Source organism: Anomaloglossus baeobatrachus, chromosome 3 (assembly GCF_048569485.1).
Source record: "Anomaloglossus baeobatrachus isolate aAnoBae1 chromosome 3, aAnoBae1.hap1, whole genome shotgun sequence".
In the NCBI taxonomy this organism is placed as follows: domain Eukaryota; kingdom Metazoa; phylum Chordata; class Amphibia; order Anura; family Aromobatidae; genus Anomaloglossus; species Anomaloglossus baeobatrachus.
The window spans coordinates 32,052,109-32,071,087 of NC_134355.1; the positions used below are offsets into that span (position 1 = coordinate 32,052,109).

The 18,979-nt window shown below is 37.7% G+C and overlaps 1 protein-coding gene across 2 annotated transcripts; it reads right to left on the reverse strand.

The window, feature by feature from the left end:
* Positions 1–4,386: 4,386 nt before the first annotated feature.
* On the reverse strand, positions 4,387–17,951 carry HLX (H2.0 like homeobox). Of its 2 annotated transcripts, XM_075339105.1 has the most exons (4): positions 16,427–17,951; positions 12,058–12,231; positions 11,311–11,495; positions 4,387–6,840 (listed from the first exon to the last, which is right to left on the reverse strand). In XM_075339105.1, exons 1-4 carry the CDS (start codon positions 16,875–16,877, stop codon positions 6,496–6,498), a joined length of 1,155 nt encoding a protein of 384 aa, XP_075195220.1. In that variant the 5' UTR covers positions 16,878–17,951; the 3' UTR covers positions 4,387–6,495. The 2 variants fall into 2 exon arrangements, with proteins under 2 accessions (XP_075195220.1, XP_075195221.1); XM_075339106.1 differs by lacking the exon at positions 12,058–12,231 and having other exon boundaries at positions 5,529–6,840.
* Positions 17,952–18,979: the final 1,028 nt, after the last annotated feature.

The window sequence follows — 18,979 nt, forward strand, 5'->3', positions numbered from 1 at the left end:
ATATACACTGCTGTGTGTGATGTCCCCCTCTGTATACCCTGCACTGTATACACTATATACACTGCTGTGTGTGATGTCCCCCTCTGTATACCCTGCACTGTATACACTATATATACTGCTGTGTGTGATGTCCCCCTCTGTATACCCTGCACTGTATACACTATATACACTGCTGTGTGTGATGTCCCCCTCTGTATACCCTGCACTGTATACACTATATACACTGCTGTGTGTGATGTCCCCTCTGTATACCCTGCACTGTATACACTATATACACTGCTGTGTGTGATGTCCCCCTCTGTATACCCTGCACTGTATACACTATATACACTGCTGTGTGTGATGTCCCCTCTGTATACCATGCACTGTATACACTATATACACTGCTGTGTGTGATGTCCCCCTCTGTATACCCTGCACTGTATACACTATATACACTGCTGTGTGTGATGTCCCCTCTGTATACCCTGCACTGTATACACTATATACACTGCTGTGTGTGATGTGCCCTCTGTATACCCTGCACTGTACACACTATATACACTGCTGTGTGTGATGTCCCCTCTGTATACCCTGCACTGTATACACTATATACACTGCTGTGTGTGATGTGCCCCTCTGTATACCCTGCACTGTATACACTATATACACTGCTGTGTGTGATGTGCCCCTCTGTATACCCTGCACTGTATACACTATATACACTGCTGTGTGTGATGTCCCCTCTGTATACCCTGTACTGTATACACTATATACACTGCTGTGTGTGATGTCCCCCGCTGTATACCCTGCACTGTATACACTATATACACTGCTGTGTGTGATGTGCCCCTCTGTATACCCTGCACTGTATACACTATATACACTGCTGTGTGTGATGTGCCCCTCTGTATACCCTGCACTGTATACACTATATACACTGCTGTGTGTGATGTCCCCTCTGTATACCCTGTACTGTATACACTATATACACTGCTGTGTGTGATGTCCCCTCTGTATACCCTGCACTGTATACACTATATACACTGCTGTGTGTGATGTCCCCTCTGTATACCCTGCACTGTATACACTATATACACTGCTGTGTGTGATGTCCCCTCTGTATACCCTGCACTGTATACACTATATACACTGCTGTGTGTGATGTCCCCTCTGTATACCCTGCACTGTATACACTATATACACTGCTGTGTGTGATGTCCCCTCTGTATACCCTGCACTGTATACACTATATACACTGCTGTGTGTGATGTCCCCTCTGTATACCCTGCACTGTATACACTATATACACTGCTGTGTGTGATGTCCCCTCTGTATACCCTGCACTGTATACACTATATACACTGCTGTGTGTGATGTCCCCTCTGTATACCCTGTACTGTATACACTATATACACTGCTGTGTGTGATGTGCCCCTCTGTATACCCTGCACTGTATACACTATATACACTGCTGTGTGTGATGTCCCCTCTGTATACCCTGCACTGTATACACTATATACACTGCTGTGTGTGATGTCCCCTCTGTATACCCTGTACTGTATACACTATATACACTGCTGTGTGTGATGTGCCACTCTGTATACCCTGCACTGTATACACTATATACACTGATGTGTGTGATGTGCCACTCTGTATACCCTGCACTGTATACACTATATACACTGCTGTGTGTGATGTCCCCTCTGTATACCCTGTACTGTATACACTATATACACTGCTGTGTGTGATGTCCCCTCTGTATACCCTGTACTGTATACACTATATACACTGCTGTGTGTGATGTCCCCTCTGTATACCCTGTACTGTATACACTATATACACTGCTGTGTGTGATGTCCCCTCTGTATACCCTGCACTGTATACACTATATACACTGCTGTGTGTGATGTCCCCTCTGTATACCCTGTACTGTATACACTATATACACTGCTGTGTGTGATGTGCCCTCTGTATACCCTGCACCGTATACACTATATACACTGCTGTGTGTGATGTCCCCTCTGTATACCCTGCACTGTATACACTATATACACTGCTGTGTGTGATGTCCCCTCTGTATACCCTGCACTGTACACACTATATACACTGCTGTGGCTCTGGCTGTGCACCGTCCCCTGCAGACTATACTGTATGAATGGAGGATATTCAGGAGGTGACAGTAGCTGCAGTCTGAGTTTTATGATTTGCAGGAGACATTTCATAAAGTCGCTTTATTGCTCCATGTGCACAGCCTGAAAACACATTCCCCTGCTCTGCACATCCCCCGGGGGTCAGCAGCAGGGGCCGGGGGCTACTGCTTATGTATTCATTACCTTTTACATTTAGCATTTTTTAGAGTGTTTTATTGTTGTTCTTTTTTTTTGTTACTGCAAAACTTAATTTTAATGTAAATAAAATGTGTGCTAAATCATAATGAAATACAGCTATGAGAAGATAATGGCTCTAATATTCTACAAATTCTACTAATATAATATTGCATTTATTTTTTATTATGAAAATATTAATAGTAACAGAATGTATATTATCTGTATTATTGTTATTAATCAAAACAGCAATAATGATTGTTATTAATATATTACTATTATCATTATTTGTAAGCGTTTTATCCCTCTCTAATAATTTACAATAAACACAAAAAAGTATAGGTATATATATATATATAATGCAAAAATAGGAGCAGCACTTAACCTGTTGTGGTGCTAAGTTTTTCCAATCAGTCTCATCAGATTTCAATGAGCAGCAAAAAAAGTGAAGGCAGCACACAGCTTCAAACTTGAATGAAAAAGCCTATTTAATGGCCCATATGATACATATATACAGTATATAGATATATAGATACATATATATATATGTAAATATATATATAAACAGTATATATACATTATATATATGTGTGTAAATACATATATATATATATATATAAATATATATATATATACAGTATATATACACGTGTGTGTGTGTGTGTGTGTGAGAATATATATATATATATATATATATATATATATATATATATATACAGTGTGTGTGTATATATATATAAATAAATAAATATATATGTATATATATATATATATATGTAAATGTATATACAGTATATATATATATATATATATATGTGTATATATATATATACATATACATATATATAATGTGTGTGTGTGTGTGTGTGTGTGTGTTTGTGTTTGCATAAATCTTATTCATGTAACAACTATTTTATTTTGTGCTGGTAAGTCAAATTAAATACAAAAAATATGATTATGACTAATACTATATTATTATTATTATTATCGTCATCCTTATTTTTTCGTTTGTTTCATGTCCAATAGAGACAATAAAGCTGAGCTCGCTGTCTCCCTGTAGTTACTCTCCAGTTTCTGGTGCATGTTACTATCATTCCCCTGCAGGTGATGTACAATTACTAGTTGCGGTATTTCCAGCAGCCTCACTCTTGCTCCACTCCTCAGAAAGTCTGTCCCGATCCTGTGGTTCCTGTGTGATTATAGGGATCCTGTGCCCCGGGATCCTCTGTACAGAGTGTAAAGTGTGTGAGTGTAAAGACCCAGAGCAAATAATATTCAGCGACCAGAGATAACTCTGCAACCATCCTGGTGTGGGTTATTGAAGGAGAAAATATGTGTAATCACTCTAGATATATTTACTAAAATTGTTTAAAAGAACAGAGAGTTCTCAGTGGTTGATACCTTTTAATGGCTAACTGAAAAGATGGTAATAATTGCAAGCTTTCGAGACTACTCAGGTCTCTTCATCAGGCATGGTATAACACAAAATCTGAAGAGTCACGTATTTATACACAACAGGACTTAGAATAGTGCAGTAAAAAAAAAAAAAAAAAAAAAAAAAAAAAAGAACAAGTTATATGAAACAGAACTATCTCTATGGCAGGGGGACAAGCTGTTCTAGCCATAAATACTGCTGCAGTTCAGTGTGAAAGTTTTATTGTCCTTTGATAAGGGTCTGGTCCAGGGCTGTGACACGCTCGGATGGTCAGAGGAGAGAACTCTTCAGATTTTGTGTTATACCATGCCTGATGAAGAGACCTGAGTAGTCTCGAAAGCTTGCAATTATTACCATCTTTTCAGTTAGCCATTAAAAGGTATCAACCACTGAGAACTCTCTGTTCTTTTAAACAATTTTTTTATCTCTACTGGCTAACACGGTACAAAGATATATTTTACTTGTATTAGATATATTTACTATCATTCATTCTTCTTTCTTCCCTTTTTTTCAATTCTTTCTTTATTTCATTTTTTTCTTTGTTTCTCTTTCTTTCTATCCATTTATCTATTCTATTCAACTTTCATATCTATCTATTTATCTATTTATCTATCTATCCATCCATATTATCAATATAACTGTCCTTCTATCTATCTATCTATCTATCTATCCCTCTACTGTATCTATATATCTATCCCTCTTTTATCTATCTGTCTCTCTGTCTACTTATCTATCTATCCCTCTATCATCTATCTATTATCTATCTATCCCTCTATCTATCTATCTATCTATCTATCTATGATTCTATCTATCTATCCATCTATCTATCTATCCCTCTATCTATCTATATATCTATCTATTATCTTTCTAGCCCTCTATCTATGATTCTATCTATCTATCCTTCTATCTATCCCTCTATCTATCTATCTATCCCTCTATCTATTTATCTATCTATCTATGATTCTATCTATGATTCTATCTATTTATCTATCCCTCTATCTATTTATCTATCTATCTATCTATGATTCTATCATCTATCTATCCCTCTTTTATTTATCTGTCTCTCTGTCTACTTATATATCTATCTATCTATCTACCATCTATCTATTATCTATCTATCCCTCTATCTATCTATGATTCTATCTATCCTTCTATCTATCCCTCTATCTATGTATCTATTCCTCTATCTATCTGTTTATCTATCTATCTATCTATTCCTCTATCTATCTATTTATCTATCTATCTATGATTCTATCTATGATTCTATCTATCTATCCCTCTATCTATTATCTATCCCTCTATCTATCCCTCTATCTATCTATGATTCTATCTATCTATCTATGATTCTATCTATCTATGATTCTATCTATTCCTTTATCTATCTATCTATCTATCATCTATCTATCCATCCATCTATTATTTATCTATCTATCCATCCATCTATCCCTCTATCTATCTATCTATCTATCCATCCCTCTATCTATCTATCTATCTATCTATCTAGCTATCTATCCCTCTATCCATCTATCTATCTATCTATCTATCTATCTATCTATCTATCCATCTATCCATCCATCTATCTATTATCTAGATTACACACTGGACACAGAACATATAGTTTACTTTATCTTATGCTGCCAGCATTATTGATATATGTGTGCGTGTGTGTGTGTGTGCGTGTGTGTGTGTATATATATATATATATATATTTACCTTTCTATCTGCAATCTAATTCATATCTATCATCTATCTCATGTCTCTAATATATATATATATATATACACACACACACTCACACACACACACACACACACACACACACACATCTTGGGATTCGTTTTACAAATTATACTCATTTCATCGTCAAAAACCATAATAAATCTTTTTATTTACAGTATTTTCAGTGCATGGTGCAGGCTGTTGCTGCTGCTGTTGCTGCTGCTGCTTCTGCTGCTGCAGATGATGATGATGATGAGGATGATGATGATGATGGACATTACAGGGGCTTCACATTTTGTAGGAAATATCTGACAGAAGAACACACAGGGGTCTATAGCAGGGGCATTAATTCTCCTGCTGCACCCATTTAAAAAAAATATATATCGGGTCCTCTGGTTGCACCAATGATCGTCGCCGACATTCCGGCCCCTATACAGTGACAGTACTGCTAATCCGGCAGGGCGGTGGAACTACAACTCTCAGCATGGCTCGGTCTGCGCTGCGAGGCGTCATAGTTCCACAGCTGTAAAATCCAATCTTCCCTTGAAGGTACCATGATGAGAGAATCAGGTAAAATTCGGCTTTTTTTAATTTTCCTGTGCGGATCCGTATGCAGCACATGCCACAAAAACTGATCCATAAAATCAGAAGCCCGATTTCTGTGATTTTTTTCCCCTAATTTGCTGTCACATTTATTTTTGCTCTATGACCCTTCTGAGTAAATATTTGTAAATATTTGGAGAATAGGCGGGATATTTGTAAACAATGAAAACCTTATTTAAATTTTGAAAAATATTTGAAAAATTCGTATAAATAAAATTGATTCAGGGGAAGGGGGGCACTAATAAAGTGTTTAGGGGTGATTTACTCACAGGGATGATAGTGCACTGTATGGAGGAGATGCTTGTGGTGCTGACTTTATAACCAGAAGTCCCCAGTGATGGTCACTGATGATCCAACATCTTCACAGTGTGTCCCCTGCAGAGGAGTTCATGACCAATCTGTCACTCAATGTCCTATCATTAGTCCTCCAGATTAATGCAGGGAGGGGCTGTGTGGAGTGGGGGTCTCTGGGGAGGGGGCAGCCTGCTGTGTGGAGAGGTCAGTGGTGGAGGGGGATCTGATCACACTGGTCTGCTGAGGCTCAGAGCTTCCACCTTCAGTCCTTTCTGTGTCACTGGGCATCATGTCCAGCAGGTCAGAGTCACTGGAGTCACTGTCCCCATCGGATCTATAGGGACTATTGCTCCTGTCTATGTCCACTTCTCCAGCACAGGGGGCTTCACACTTCTCACTGTCTTCCTTCTCTTTATCCTTTTGTGCTTGCGCCTCTTTTGAATGTCTCCACTTCATGCGCCTATTCTGGAACCAAACCTTCACCTGAGGACCCAAGAGAAAGAAAGATGCAATAAAAATAAATAAAATAAATGCATTCATTAAAATAAATCCTTGTATCTTTTTAAAAAATTGTTTGAAAGAACCAAAGTCCTCAGTGGTTGATACCTTTTAATGGCTAACTGAAAAGATGGTAATAATTGCAAGCTTTCGAGACTATGCAGGTCTCTTCTTCAGGCTCAGTATAACACAAAATCCGAAGAGTCCCATATTTATACACAACAGGACATAGATATACATATACATACACATAAATATGGGACTCTTCAGATTTTGTGTTATATTGAGCCTGAAGAAGAGACCTGCATAGTCTCGAAAGCTTGCTATTACCATCTTTTCAGTTAGCCATTAAAAGGTATCAACCACTGAGGACTTCAGTTCTTTTAAACAATTTTTTATCTCTACCGGCTAACACGGTACAAAGATATATTTTACCTGTATCTTTTTATTCTGCTGTCCTCTAATTTACTGCAACTATGCATGAAAAACTACATTTGCAGCTGACTACAACTCCCAGCATGTCCATTAAGTTTTCTGGAGCACTGAGATGAAACAGACAGCACAATGGCTGGCAGCCTCAATGTTTGATAAGATCTCCACAGGCAGCAATCACTGCCCAAGAAAGATAAACTCAACCCAATAGGGGCTATTAAGGGGCTAAATAATAGGTCCAAATTGTCCCCAGGAGAATGAGATAATAGCATTGCCGTAAATAGAGTTTATAAATAATTGTCTGGATGGGAAGTGTCTGCAGTAATTGTAATCTGGACTCAATGGAGGAAAGGGGAGATGGTCTTATAATAACCAAATCACTAAGGAGATCCCCTCTGCAGGTGTTATGAGGGTCTCCCCATGGAACTTACTGATCATCATTACTTTTTTTTCCTAAGTTTCCCCCACTTCATAATTAGGGTTACCCCTTACAACATGATCATCCCATACAAATGTTGCAAAAAAAAGTGCATTGTGCCTCTTATATCATGATAATAACCAGCAAAAAGTCTCCTCTTATAAGGGATCATCTGCAAGAATGGGGGGCTACATGTTAAAATGATAAAACTTTATAAAGGTGTTACCCCTGCAAGAATAGGGTATCCTAATATACAAATATAACTCCTAGGAGAGTAATAAATATATCATCTGCAGGAATGGATTTGCCCCTTTTTATATATTTTACCCCTGCAGGAATGGATTTACCCCTTTATACACATTGTACCCCTGCAGGAATGGATTTATCCCTTTATACATATTTTACCCCTATAGAAATGTATTTACCCCTTTATACAGGCATACAGGAATGGATTTACCCCTTTATATAGATTTTACCCATGCAAGAATGGATTTACCCCTTTATACACATTGTACCCCTGCAGGAATGGATTTATCCCTTTATACATATTTTACCCCTATAGAAATGTATTTACCCCTTTATACAGGAATGCAGGAATGGATTTACCCCTTTATACAGATTTTACCCATGCAGGAATGGATTTACCCCTTTATACAGATTTTACCCCTGGAGGAATGAGTTTGCCCCTTTATACAGATTTTACCCCTGGAGGAATGAGTTTGCCCCTTTATACAGATTTTACCCCTGCAAGAATGGATGTACCCCTTTATACAGATTTAACCTCTGCAGGAATGGATTTACTCCTTTATACAGATTTTACCCCTGCAGGAATGGATTTACCCCTTTATACAGATTTTACCCCTGCAGGAATGGATTTACCCCTTTATACAGATTTTACCCCTGCAGGAATGGATTTACCCCTTTATACAGATTTTACCCCTGCAGAAATGGATTTACCCCTTTTTACAGATTTTAAACCTGCAGGAATGGATTTACCCCTTTATACAGATTTTACCCCTGCAGGAATGGATTTACCCCTCTTTACATAATTTACCCCTGCAGGAATGGATTTACCCCTCTTTACATAATTTACCCCTACAGGAATGGGTCAGAGTAAAGTTACCCCCTTTTATCATTCCTGTAGAAATGGGTCACTGTTGCAGTAATGGGGTCTCCTGTTATAATTTCACATTTTTGCAGAACAGGAGTGAACAATTATAAAGAATGACCCTTATGGAAGTTTTAGTACTGGTACTTTTATAAATAGGGGGCAGCTGCTCCCCTCTGCAGGAATCTGGTGATCTCCATTAAATATATACTCATACATGGGAACTGCAGTAAATATGGGGTCACTACTTTTTGGGGTGAGTCTTAGTTAAAACAAAAAAAGAGGAAGTGCAGTTTTTCTATATTGGGAGGGGGTGATATAAGGACGGTTCCCCTTCTGCTCCCTGTATTATGGTTTCCCATCACATTGACTCTGCATTGAGCAAGAATGAAGAATTTTCAGCCTGAGACTTTCAATTCGTTTTGTGCACAAACCATAAAGTTGCTTCACTGCGACCACAAGTGCAGAAGATCTGCTCAATCTCCCCTTATATCCATCCTCTCCTCTCATCAATCCGGTCACAGAGAACAAAACCTGATTTCACTTCCCCTCAATAGAGAATTTCACAAGAGATGATACAGAAAAGCTTCTATTTCCATGTAACAGTCGCCTTCATCATAAGCACAATTGTCCCACCGTTATTTTTCCATTTCCCTATATCTGTAACTGTGTCTTTTAATAAAAAAAAACAATATTCAAGATACAATCAGCACAAATATCTTACAGCAGTATTTAAATAGGAACATAGAGAGTAGATAATATGAAAAGATAATATGAAAAGTAAAGAAATAAAAAAAGAGAGAAAGAAAGAGAAAGAAAAGAAAATAAAGATTATTATATTATTTTTATTATTATAGAGAGTGAGAGAAATAAATAAATAAAATGAAAAAGAGAGACCGAAAGAAAGAGAAAGAACAAAAGATGAAATGTATATAGATATATAATATGAGATAAAAAAAGGAAGGAAAGAAAGATAAAGAATGAAAGAAAGAAAGATGAGATAGATGCATAAATAGAGAAATAGATATGAGAGATGAAAAAATAGAGAAAGAATGAAAGAAAGAAAATAAAGACATTTTAGAGAGATTTATAGATAGTATGAGAGAAGGAAAATAAGACATAATGAGAGACAGAAAGAGGGAAAGAAAGATTAGATAGATACATAGATGGATAGATAATATGAGAGATGAAAAAGAAAGAGGGAAAGAGACTGAAATAAAGAAAAATAAAGTAAAAGGAGACAAAAATAAAAGAAGAAAGATATAGATAACTATATATATATATATATATATATATATATATATATGTATGTATATATATATATATACACACACACACACATAGATAACATAAGAGGGGAAAAGAAAGACAAAAAATAAAGAAATAATGAGAGGAAGAAAGGGAAAGAAAGAAAGAAAAAGAAAGAAAAAGGAAGAAACGAAGGAAAGAAGGCAGATGGATGGATGAGGCAGATGTATAGATATAGAGTAAATAAAATGAAAGAAAACATAAGACAGAGAAATAAAGAAATATTAGTGAAATATATAGAGAGATGGTATGAGAGAAGAAAGAGGGAAAAAAAATGAGAAAGAGAAAAAAGCAAGAAGAAAGAAAGAAAGGAAGGAAGATGGATGGATGAGGCAGATATATAGATATATAGTAAATAAAATGAAAGAAAAATAAGACAGAAAAAGAAAGAAATATTAGTGAAATATATAGAGAGATGGTATGAGAAAAGAAAGAAACAAAAATAAAAGAGAAAGGCAAGAAGAAAGTCAAGAAGAAAGAAAGAAAAGAAAGGAAGGAAGATAGATGGATGAGGCAGATATATAGATCTATAGTCAATAAAATGAAAGAAAAATAAGACAGAAAAAGAAAGAAAGAAATATTAGTGAAATATATAGAGAGATGGTATGAGAGAAGAAAAGAAAAAAAATAACGAGAAAGGCAAAAAGAAAGTCAAGAAGAGAGAAAGAAAGAAAAAAGGAAAGGAAGGAAGATGGATGGATGAGGCAGATATGTAGATATAGAGTAAATAAAATGAAAGAAAACATAAGAGAGAAAGAAAGAAATATTAGGGAAATATATAGAGAGATGGTATGAGAGAAGAAGGAAGAAAAAAAATGAACGAGAAAGAGAAAAAAGCAAGAAGGAAAAGAAAGAAAGGAAGGAAGATGGATGAGGCAGATATATAGATATATTGTAAATAAAAAAGAAATAAATATTAGTGAAATATATAGAGAGACGGTATTAGAGAAGAAGGAAGAAAAAAAATCTGAACGAGAAAGGCAAGAAGAAAGAAAAAGAAAAAGAAAGAAAGAGGAAGAGAGAGAGAGAAAGAAAGAAAGTAAGAAGGAAAGAAAGAGAAAGAAAGAAAGAAAGAAAAGAGATAGATGATAAGTTACATATAGATTTCTTCACTCCTCCATGTGACACTCTTTGTTCTGCTTTCATTGTTTCCTCTGTATCCTCTCCCCCCATTGGTGCCTCCTCTCACCTGGGCATCAGTGAGGCCCAGCATGGCCGCCAGCTGCTTTCGGTCGGGCTTGGTCACATACTTCTGCACCTCAAACCTCTTCTCCAGCCCTTTCCTCTGCAGATTGGAGAACACCGCCCTGGACCAGGACCTCTTCCTCTTGTAGGTCTGGGGCATGGTGTCCTTGGTGAGCACCGCATAGGGGCCTGTAAGAAGAGCAGGGCAGGGTGAGTGCAGAGCCCACACCGGAATCATCATCATCATCACCTAATGTGATATTATACAATAAAGCTCACACCAATAGAAAGCAATCCGCACGATATAATCCTATGCACCGATATACTAACTCCTAGATAATAAATGCCAGCGACATATAAAATAATGTAGGAAATTCACAAGTTGTGACTTTTATGCAAAAAATAAAAATAAAGATAATATTAAAATCTGTGGGGGTAATTCGGGCTCACAGGGTCTTCTTATGAAAATTCCTAGGTGTAAACATCTATAATGACCAGGTTGGGCAGGAATATGGGACATAGGCAAATAATGTGTTAATAACTGATGTGTGTTCATTAATCAGACCTAATTATTGGCTTTCACTGCAATAATAACTCATGGATACAATGTAGCAGACTGTTGCCTATTTAGTAATAATCCTATAGGCTGTGAAGTCTGCACAAGAGTCAGCAGTGTGTGTAAAGGGTTAATTAATGGTTAAATTCTTATTGCTAGTGTTCTTATGACTAATGATAATAGGGAAAGTAGTACCTGGGAAGCTGTCCTGGAACTGCTGCTGCACTGAGCCCCTCGGGTTATTTAGTTGCCCCAGGATTGAGGAGGTCTCTGTGAGGGGCTCTAGGGAGGCGAAGAACTGTCCGGTGGGCTGCATGTGGGGGGCGAGGACCCCTGCCTGGCGGCCTGAGCTGAGTAATGAGGTCAGATCTGTGGTCAGAAAGGACAGAGCTGTGTTATAGGCTGGACCCGACACCCAAATATTCTACATGTAACCACTGAGCCCCACAGACACAACAGCCACATATATGGAAAATGTTCAGAATGTAACTACTGAGCCCCCTGAGCCCAACAACTACACATAAGTAACATGTTCTGTGTGTGATCACTGACCCCTAATTCTTACACCCACACATAAGGAATACACTGTGGTTTACCCACTAAATCCGAAGAAATAATTCTTACATATAAGAACCATCCTTATGCACTGAGCCCCCTTATGTGCATACAACCACTGAATCTCCACAACTAATCCTAACATGTAAGAACCATCTTTACTCACTGGCACCTCCTTATGTTCATGTAACCACTGAGTCTCCAGAGCTAGTATTTACATATAAGAACCATCTTTACACACTGAACCTCCTTATGTGCATGTAACCACTGAGTCTCCATAGCTAATCCTTACATGTAAAAACCATCTTTATGCACTGAGCCCCCTTATGTGCATATTACCACTGAGTCTCTATAGCTAATCCCTACATGTAAGAACCATCTTTACTCACTGAACCTCCTTATGTTCATGTAACCACTGAGTCTCCAGAGCTAGTATTTACATATAAGAACCATATTTATGCACTGAGTCCCCTTATATGCCTGTAACCACTGAGTCTCTAGAGCTAATCCTTACATGTAAGAACCAACTTTATGCACTGAGCCCCCTTATGTGCATGTAACCACTGAGTTCCCATAGCAAATTCTTACATATAAGAAATATATTTATGCATTGAGCCCCCTTATGTGCATGTAACCACTGAGTACCCAGAGTCAATCCTTACATATAAGAACCATATTTATGCACTGAGTCCCCTTATGTGCATGTAACCACTGAGTCCCCACAGCTAATCCTTACATGTAAGAACCATATTTATTCACTGAGTCCCCTTATGTGCATGTACCCACTGAGTCTCCATAGCTAATCCTTACATGTAAAAGCCATCTTTATGCACTGAGCTCCCTTATGTGTATATTACCACTGAGTCTCCACAGCTAATCCTTACATGTAAGAACCATTTTTACTCACTGAACCTCCTTATGTTCATGTAACCACTGAGTCCCCAGAGCTAATATTTACATATAAGAGCCATCTTTATGCACTGAGTCCCCTTATGTGCATGTAACCACTGAGTCCCCAGCTCTAAATTCCTTGTCTTTATCCATTATAAGATTTTTCTAAAACTATTTAGTAGTAAACAAATTTCCCCACTATCTACTCATGACTTAATATCACAATTTGACTTGAACTTTATAAAAAAAAGAAAATTGAAAAATAAATCTAAAAATATAATCTGAAGATGTCAACTGTATTTCTATGCATTGTACTCATGTGATGATGATGATGATGATGTTTAAGTTGTGTAAACTTATAAAAGAAATGTATTAATTAGTATCACTACTATAAACAGCAATATTCTCTTTTAAAGTTATATATTTTCTAGGCTTTTTATTGATAATCAGAAGACAAAAGCCATGAGAATATAAAGGCAGCGTCCACAAGATGATGTATGGTTAGAGTTATGTTATTAGAATTATAACAAATGTGTAATAATAACAAGAGGAATTCTAAAGGAAAAAAATAGAATAGAAACAATAGTAACAGAACTATAGAAAACTGTTCAACCAGTATATCTAATATTCGATGAAAATCAGGAACTAATCAGGGAAGGTGACAAAATCTCTATCAGTAATGCTCTATATGACTAGGAATCACAAACCAACAAAAATCGCAGGGAAATCGCAGAATCTTCCTTCCTTTTTTTTTTCCCTTTTTAGACCTAATTGCAAGCGATGATCTCTCAGAGGAAAACAACGAGGATCCTTGGATAATAAAGTGATCACCTCATTCTACATTCCTACTAGTGACCCTCTATTATATTAATTATAATTATATATAATTATTATATATAATTAATATTATAGGGCAGGATGTTTAGAAGCAAATATTAAAATGTATTATTCATATTCTTCTATGGTTATATGTTATATTTTGTTACATGAACTGATAATAATAGTCACTCAATGTGTGACCATATTGCTCTAACTATACTTTTACTATGTGTGTGTGTGTGTGTGTATATATATGTATATATACTGTGTATATGTATATATATATATATATATATATATATATATATATATATACTAAAAGTATAGTAAGACTTATTAATTATAACTGACTATTCATTAGCTAATTATTCTCTTTTTGGAATTCATAAATAATAATAATAGTATTAATAATAATAGTAAAATTATTATTATTATTTTGCCATTGTTTATAGGTACACTCCACCGCTCAATGCAGAATTATGTTATCATATATTCTAAAATATTTTTCTTTCTTTCTTTTTCCTTTTAATAATGTACTCCTTCAACAATTGTTCATATACAGTAATAAACCAACATCACACTGCGTGGTCCAATTTTCGGGCCCTGAAACTGTCAGTAGGTGAAATGGACAATATCTGTATCAACTAGAATGTACATGTATAGAATAATTGTGTATAAAAAAATATTGTTCCAAATATTCCAGATCACTCTTCAATGTACGCACAGAATATAAATAGACAGATGATAGATAGATAGATAGATAGATAGATAGATAGATAGATAGAGGGATAGAGGGATAGATAGAGGGATAGAGGGATAGATAGATAGATATATGGATAGATAGATAATAGATAGATAGATAGATGGATAGATAGAGGGATAGATAGATAGATAGATATATGGATAGATAGATAATAGATAGATAGATAGATAGATAGATAGATAGATAGATAGATAGATGGATAGACAGATAGATAGAGGGATAGATAGAGGGATAGATAGATAGATAGAGGGATAGATAGATAGATGGATAGAAAGATAGATAGATAGATAGATAGATAGATAGAGGGATAGAGGGATAGATAGCTAGATAGATGGATAGAAAGATAGATAGATAGATAGATAGATAGATAGATAGATAGAGGGATAGATAGATAGATATATAGATAGATAGAATACTAGATACATAGCTCGATAGATGATAGAGGGATAGATAGATAGAGGGATAGATAGATAGATATATAGATCGATACATACATAGATGGATAAATAGAATACTAGATACATAGCTCGATAGATGATAGAGGGATAGATAGATAGATAGATAATGGATAGATAGATAATGGATAGATAGATAATAGATAGATGATAGAGGGATAGATAGATAATAGATAGAGGGATAGATAGATAGATAGATAGATAATAGATAGAGGGATAGATAGATAGATAGATAGATAGATAGATAGATAGATAGAGGGATAGATAGATAGATAGATAGATAGAGGGATAGATAGATAGATAGATAGATAGATAGATAGATAGATAGATAGATAGATAGATAGATAGAGGGATAGATAGATAGATAGATAGATAGATAGATAGATAGATAGATAGATAGATAGATAGATAGAGTGATAGATCGATACATAGATGTGTATGAATATTTGCACAATACGCTCATCAGTGTTTCATGTTGCTTTTTTCTATCCTGATACGTTTTAAATATAAAGCTATAATTTGGAGACTGCTCCGTGTGTATAGATGCAGCAGAGCTAAATTTGTTGTTTTATCTATTTTGTACAATGCACCAATGACATAAGCGTATTGTTCTGAGATACGAAATCCAGCTCTGCTACATCACAAGCACTGACCACTATATTTATAGAAGGCACAGGTATAGTGCTGTCACTTGAATGTATAAATATAGTTCATATATTTATAAATGTTGTATATATATATATATATATAAACTGTTGTTATTATTATTATTATTATTACTTTTCCCGAATAATAGTGCACGGTAATATTTGTCACCTGAATGTTATTTGCTATTATAAATATTTTTCCCAGTGTGTGATGTGGAGTATACCTGCAGGCATATGATGTGACACATGACTGGCTCTTGTTGTGTAGTGCCTGTCCACACTAGTGAGGCCCCCTGAGCAGCCCCCGGTGTGGCTGGCTGCTGTGTGGCTATACTTGCTGTGCTCCCTCTATGTCATGCACAGTGCTGTGAGTTGCTGCCCTCATACTCGGCGCCTGTCACAGCCGGGGCTGTGCAGTAACCATCAGTAATCACCTCGCAGAGTGTTTCCTTCTTTCACCTTGGGATCAAACTCTGTGGACAGGATCCGATCAATCCCAAATTTGAGGTCTTTGCTGTTGGGAGGCGGCTGGGGTCCGCCGTGTGTCCGGGGGCTGCTGCTGCACAGGGATCTATGGGGCTGATAGGGGGACAGTGGGGACAGGCGGTGGTGGAAGGCAGAGTCTGGGGTGACCGGGGTGGGTCTCAGGGGGGACCCTGCCGGCTGGTACTGTGCGGGGTGCAGGAGCCCCAGGTGAGAGGAGCCAGGGGGGCTGTCAGGGTCCCCAACATGTAAGATGTCAGCGATGCAGAATGATGGCTTCTTCCCAGGGTCTAGTGGGGGGAATCCAGCGCCCCCTCCCCCTGCTGCACCCCCAGAGCAATAGGCAGACCACAGATTAAAGTGAGAAGCTGCATAGAAGGGAGCCAGCCCGGCGGCGTACATCTTCCAGCTCTCCTCCCGGGGTCACTAGTCCTGGGTGTTGGGGGTCGCTGGACACTCAGGATGGGGCTCCAGTCCTCCTAAATGGGCGCACAGCAGTCCGGGGAGCTGCACTGCTCCTCTGTCCCTTGTATGGAAGGCTGGAGGACTCTAAACTCCTGGAGGGTGAGGATGGAGGACTGTGAGCTCCTGGATAGTGAGTATGGAGGACTGTGAGCTCCTGGATAGTGAGGATGGAGGACTGTGAGCTCCTGGATAGTGAGGATGGAGGACTGTGAGCTCCTGGAGAGTGAGGATGGAGGACTGTGAGCTCCTGGAGAGTGAGGATGGAGGACTGTGAGCTCCTGGATAGTGAGTATGGAGGACTGTGAGCTCCTGGATAGTGAGGATGGAGGACTGTGAGCTCCTGGAGAGTGAGGATGGAGGACTGTGAGCTCCTGGAGAGTGAGGATGGAGGACTGTGAGCTCCTGGATAGTGAGGATGGAGGACTGTGAGCTCCTGGGTAGTGAGGATGGAGGACTGTGAGCTCCTGGATAGTGAGGATGGAGGACTGTGAGCTCCTGGATAGTGAGGATGGAGGACTGTCAGCTCCTGGATAGCGAGGATGGAGGACTGTGAGCTCCTGGATAGTGAGGATGGAGGACTGTGAGCTCCTGGAGAGTGAGGATGGAGGACTGTGAGCTCCTGGGTAGTGAGGATGGAGGACTGTGAGCTCCTGGATAGTGAGGATGGAGGACTGTGAGCTCCTGGATAGTGAGGATGGAGGACTGTGAGCTCCTGGGTAGTGAGGATGGAGGACTGTGAGCTCCTGGAGAGTGAGGATGGAGGACTGTGAGCTCCTGGGTAGTGAGGATGGAGGACTGTGAGCTCCTGGATGTAGACTGTGGAGGACTGTGAGCTCCTGGATAGTGAGGATGGAGGACTGTGAGCTCCTGGATGTAGACTGTGGAGGACTGTGAGCTCCTGGATAGTGAGGATGGAGGACTGTGAGCTCCTGGATGTAGACTGTGGAGGACTGTGAGCTCCTGGATAGTGAGGAGGGTCCCCGCAGTCCTGGTGAGGGGCAGCGCAGTGCTCGGCTCACAGCGGAGAAAAGTTTGCCTGAAACTTTGGAACTTTGCAGAGTAGAAGAGTTCTCCCCCTCCTCTCCGATTGGCCGTACGCCCAGCCAATGAGCACAGAGGTCCCCACTTCACTCCAGCCACTCCCAGCACACTGTATTTTCAACAGAGCTCTAATCCAATCAGCTCCACCCCCTTCAACCAGCAGCCAATCACAGGAACCATTCTCCTGGGTCATCAACTGTATGTTCAAAATAATAATAGGCCTGAGGGCTGGATACATTGTGTCAGATAATAACACAGCTAATCTGCAAATATTATTATTATTATTATTATTATTATTATTATTATTATTATTATTATTATTATTATTATTATTATTATAACATTTGTATTGATATTGTATTATTAGTATTATGTTTTATTTTCAGAGCATAGTCATTAAAAGAACAATATATAATAACCCTCCCTGCACCCTCAATCAATATTTACAATAATTTATCATATAATCAATAATCTACATTCATGGATCATCTGCTTATTTCTCTTGACTAAGTGAGTGACAGGTGACTAATTACTAATTTCCGAAGCATTTAATTAATTTACATCTCAACTGTGCAAAATACTGATGAAAAGTAATAACTTTATTTAATGGTAATTCATTTAAGTTTATACAGCAAGGAAAATTAGTAATGAATATATAATTCATCTGTAATCTTAGAGCGTCAAATTAATTTCTGCATGAATTGTGTTATTTATCTATCTATATATCTATCATTTATCTATCATTTATCTATATATCCTACCTATATATCCTTCCATCTATTATCTTTCTATCCTTCCATCATCTACCTTTTATCTATCCCTCTATCTATTATCTATCCCTCTATCTATCTATCTATCTATCTATCTATCTATCTATCTATCCTTCTATCTATCTATCTATCTATCTATCTATCTATCTATCTATCTATCTATCTATCTCTATCTATCTATCTATCTATCTATCTATCTATCTATCCCTCTATCTATCTATCTATCTA

Bases quoted from the DNA above. Each gene is read 5' to 3' on its own strand.
- HLX (XM_075339105.1), bottom strand. From the start codon at position 16,877: ATGTACGCCGCCGGGCTGGCTCCCTTCTATGCAGCTTCTCACTTTAAT. The intron at 11,496-12,057 runs GTACTACTTTCC...CTCTTCTTACAG, and splicing joins GTTCCAGGACAGCTTCCCAG to GCCCCTATGCGGTGCTCACC. The intron at 6,841-11,310 runs GTGAGAGGAGGC...TTGGGTCCTCAG, and splicing joins TGGGCCTCACTGATGCCCAG to GTGAAGGTTTGGTTCCAGAA.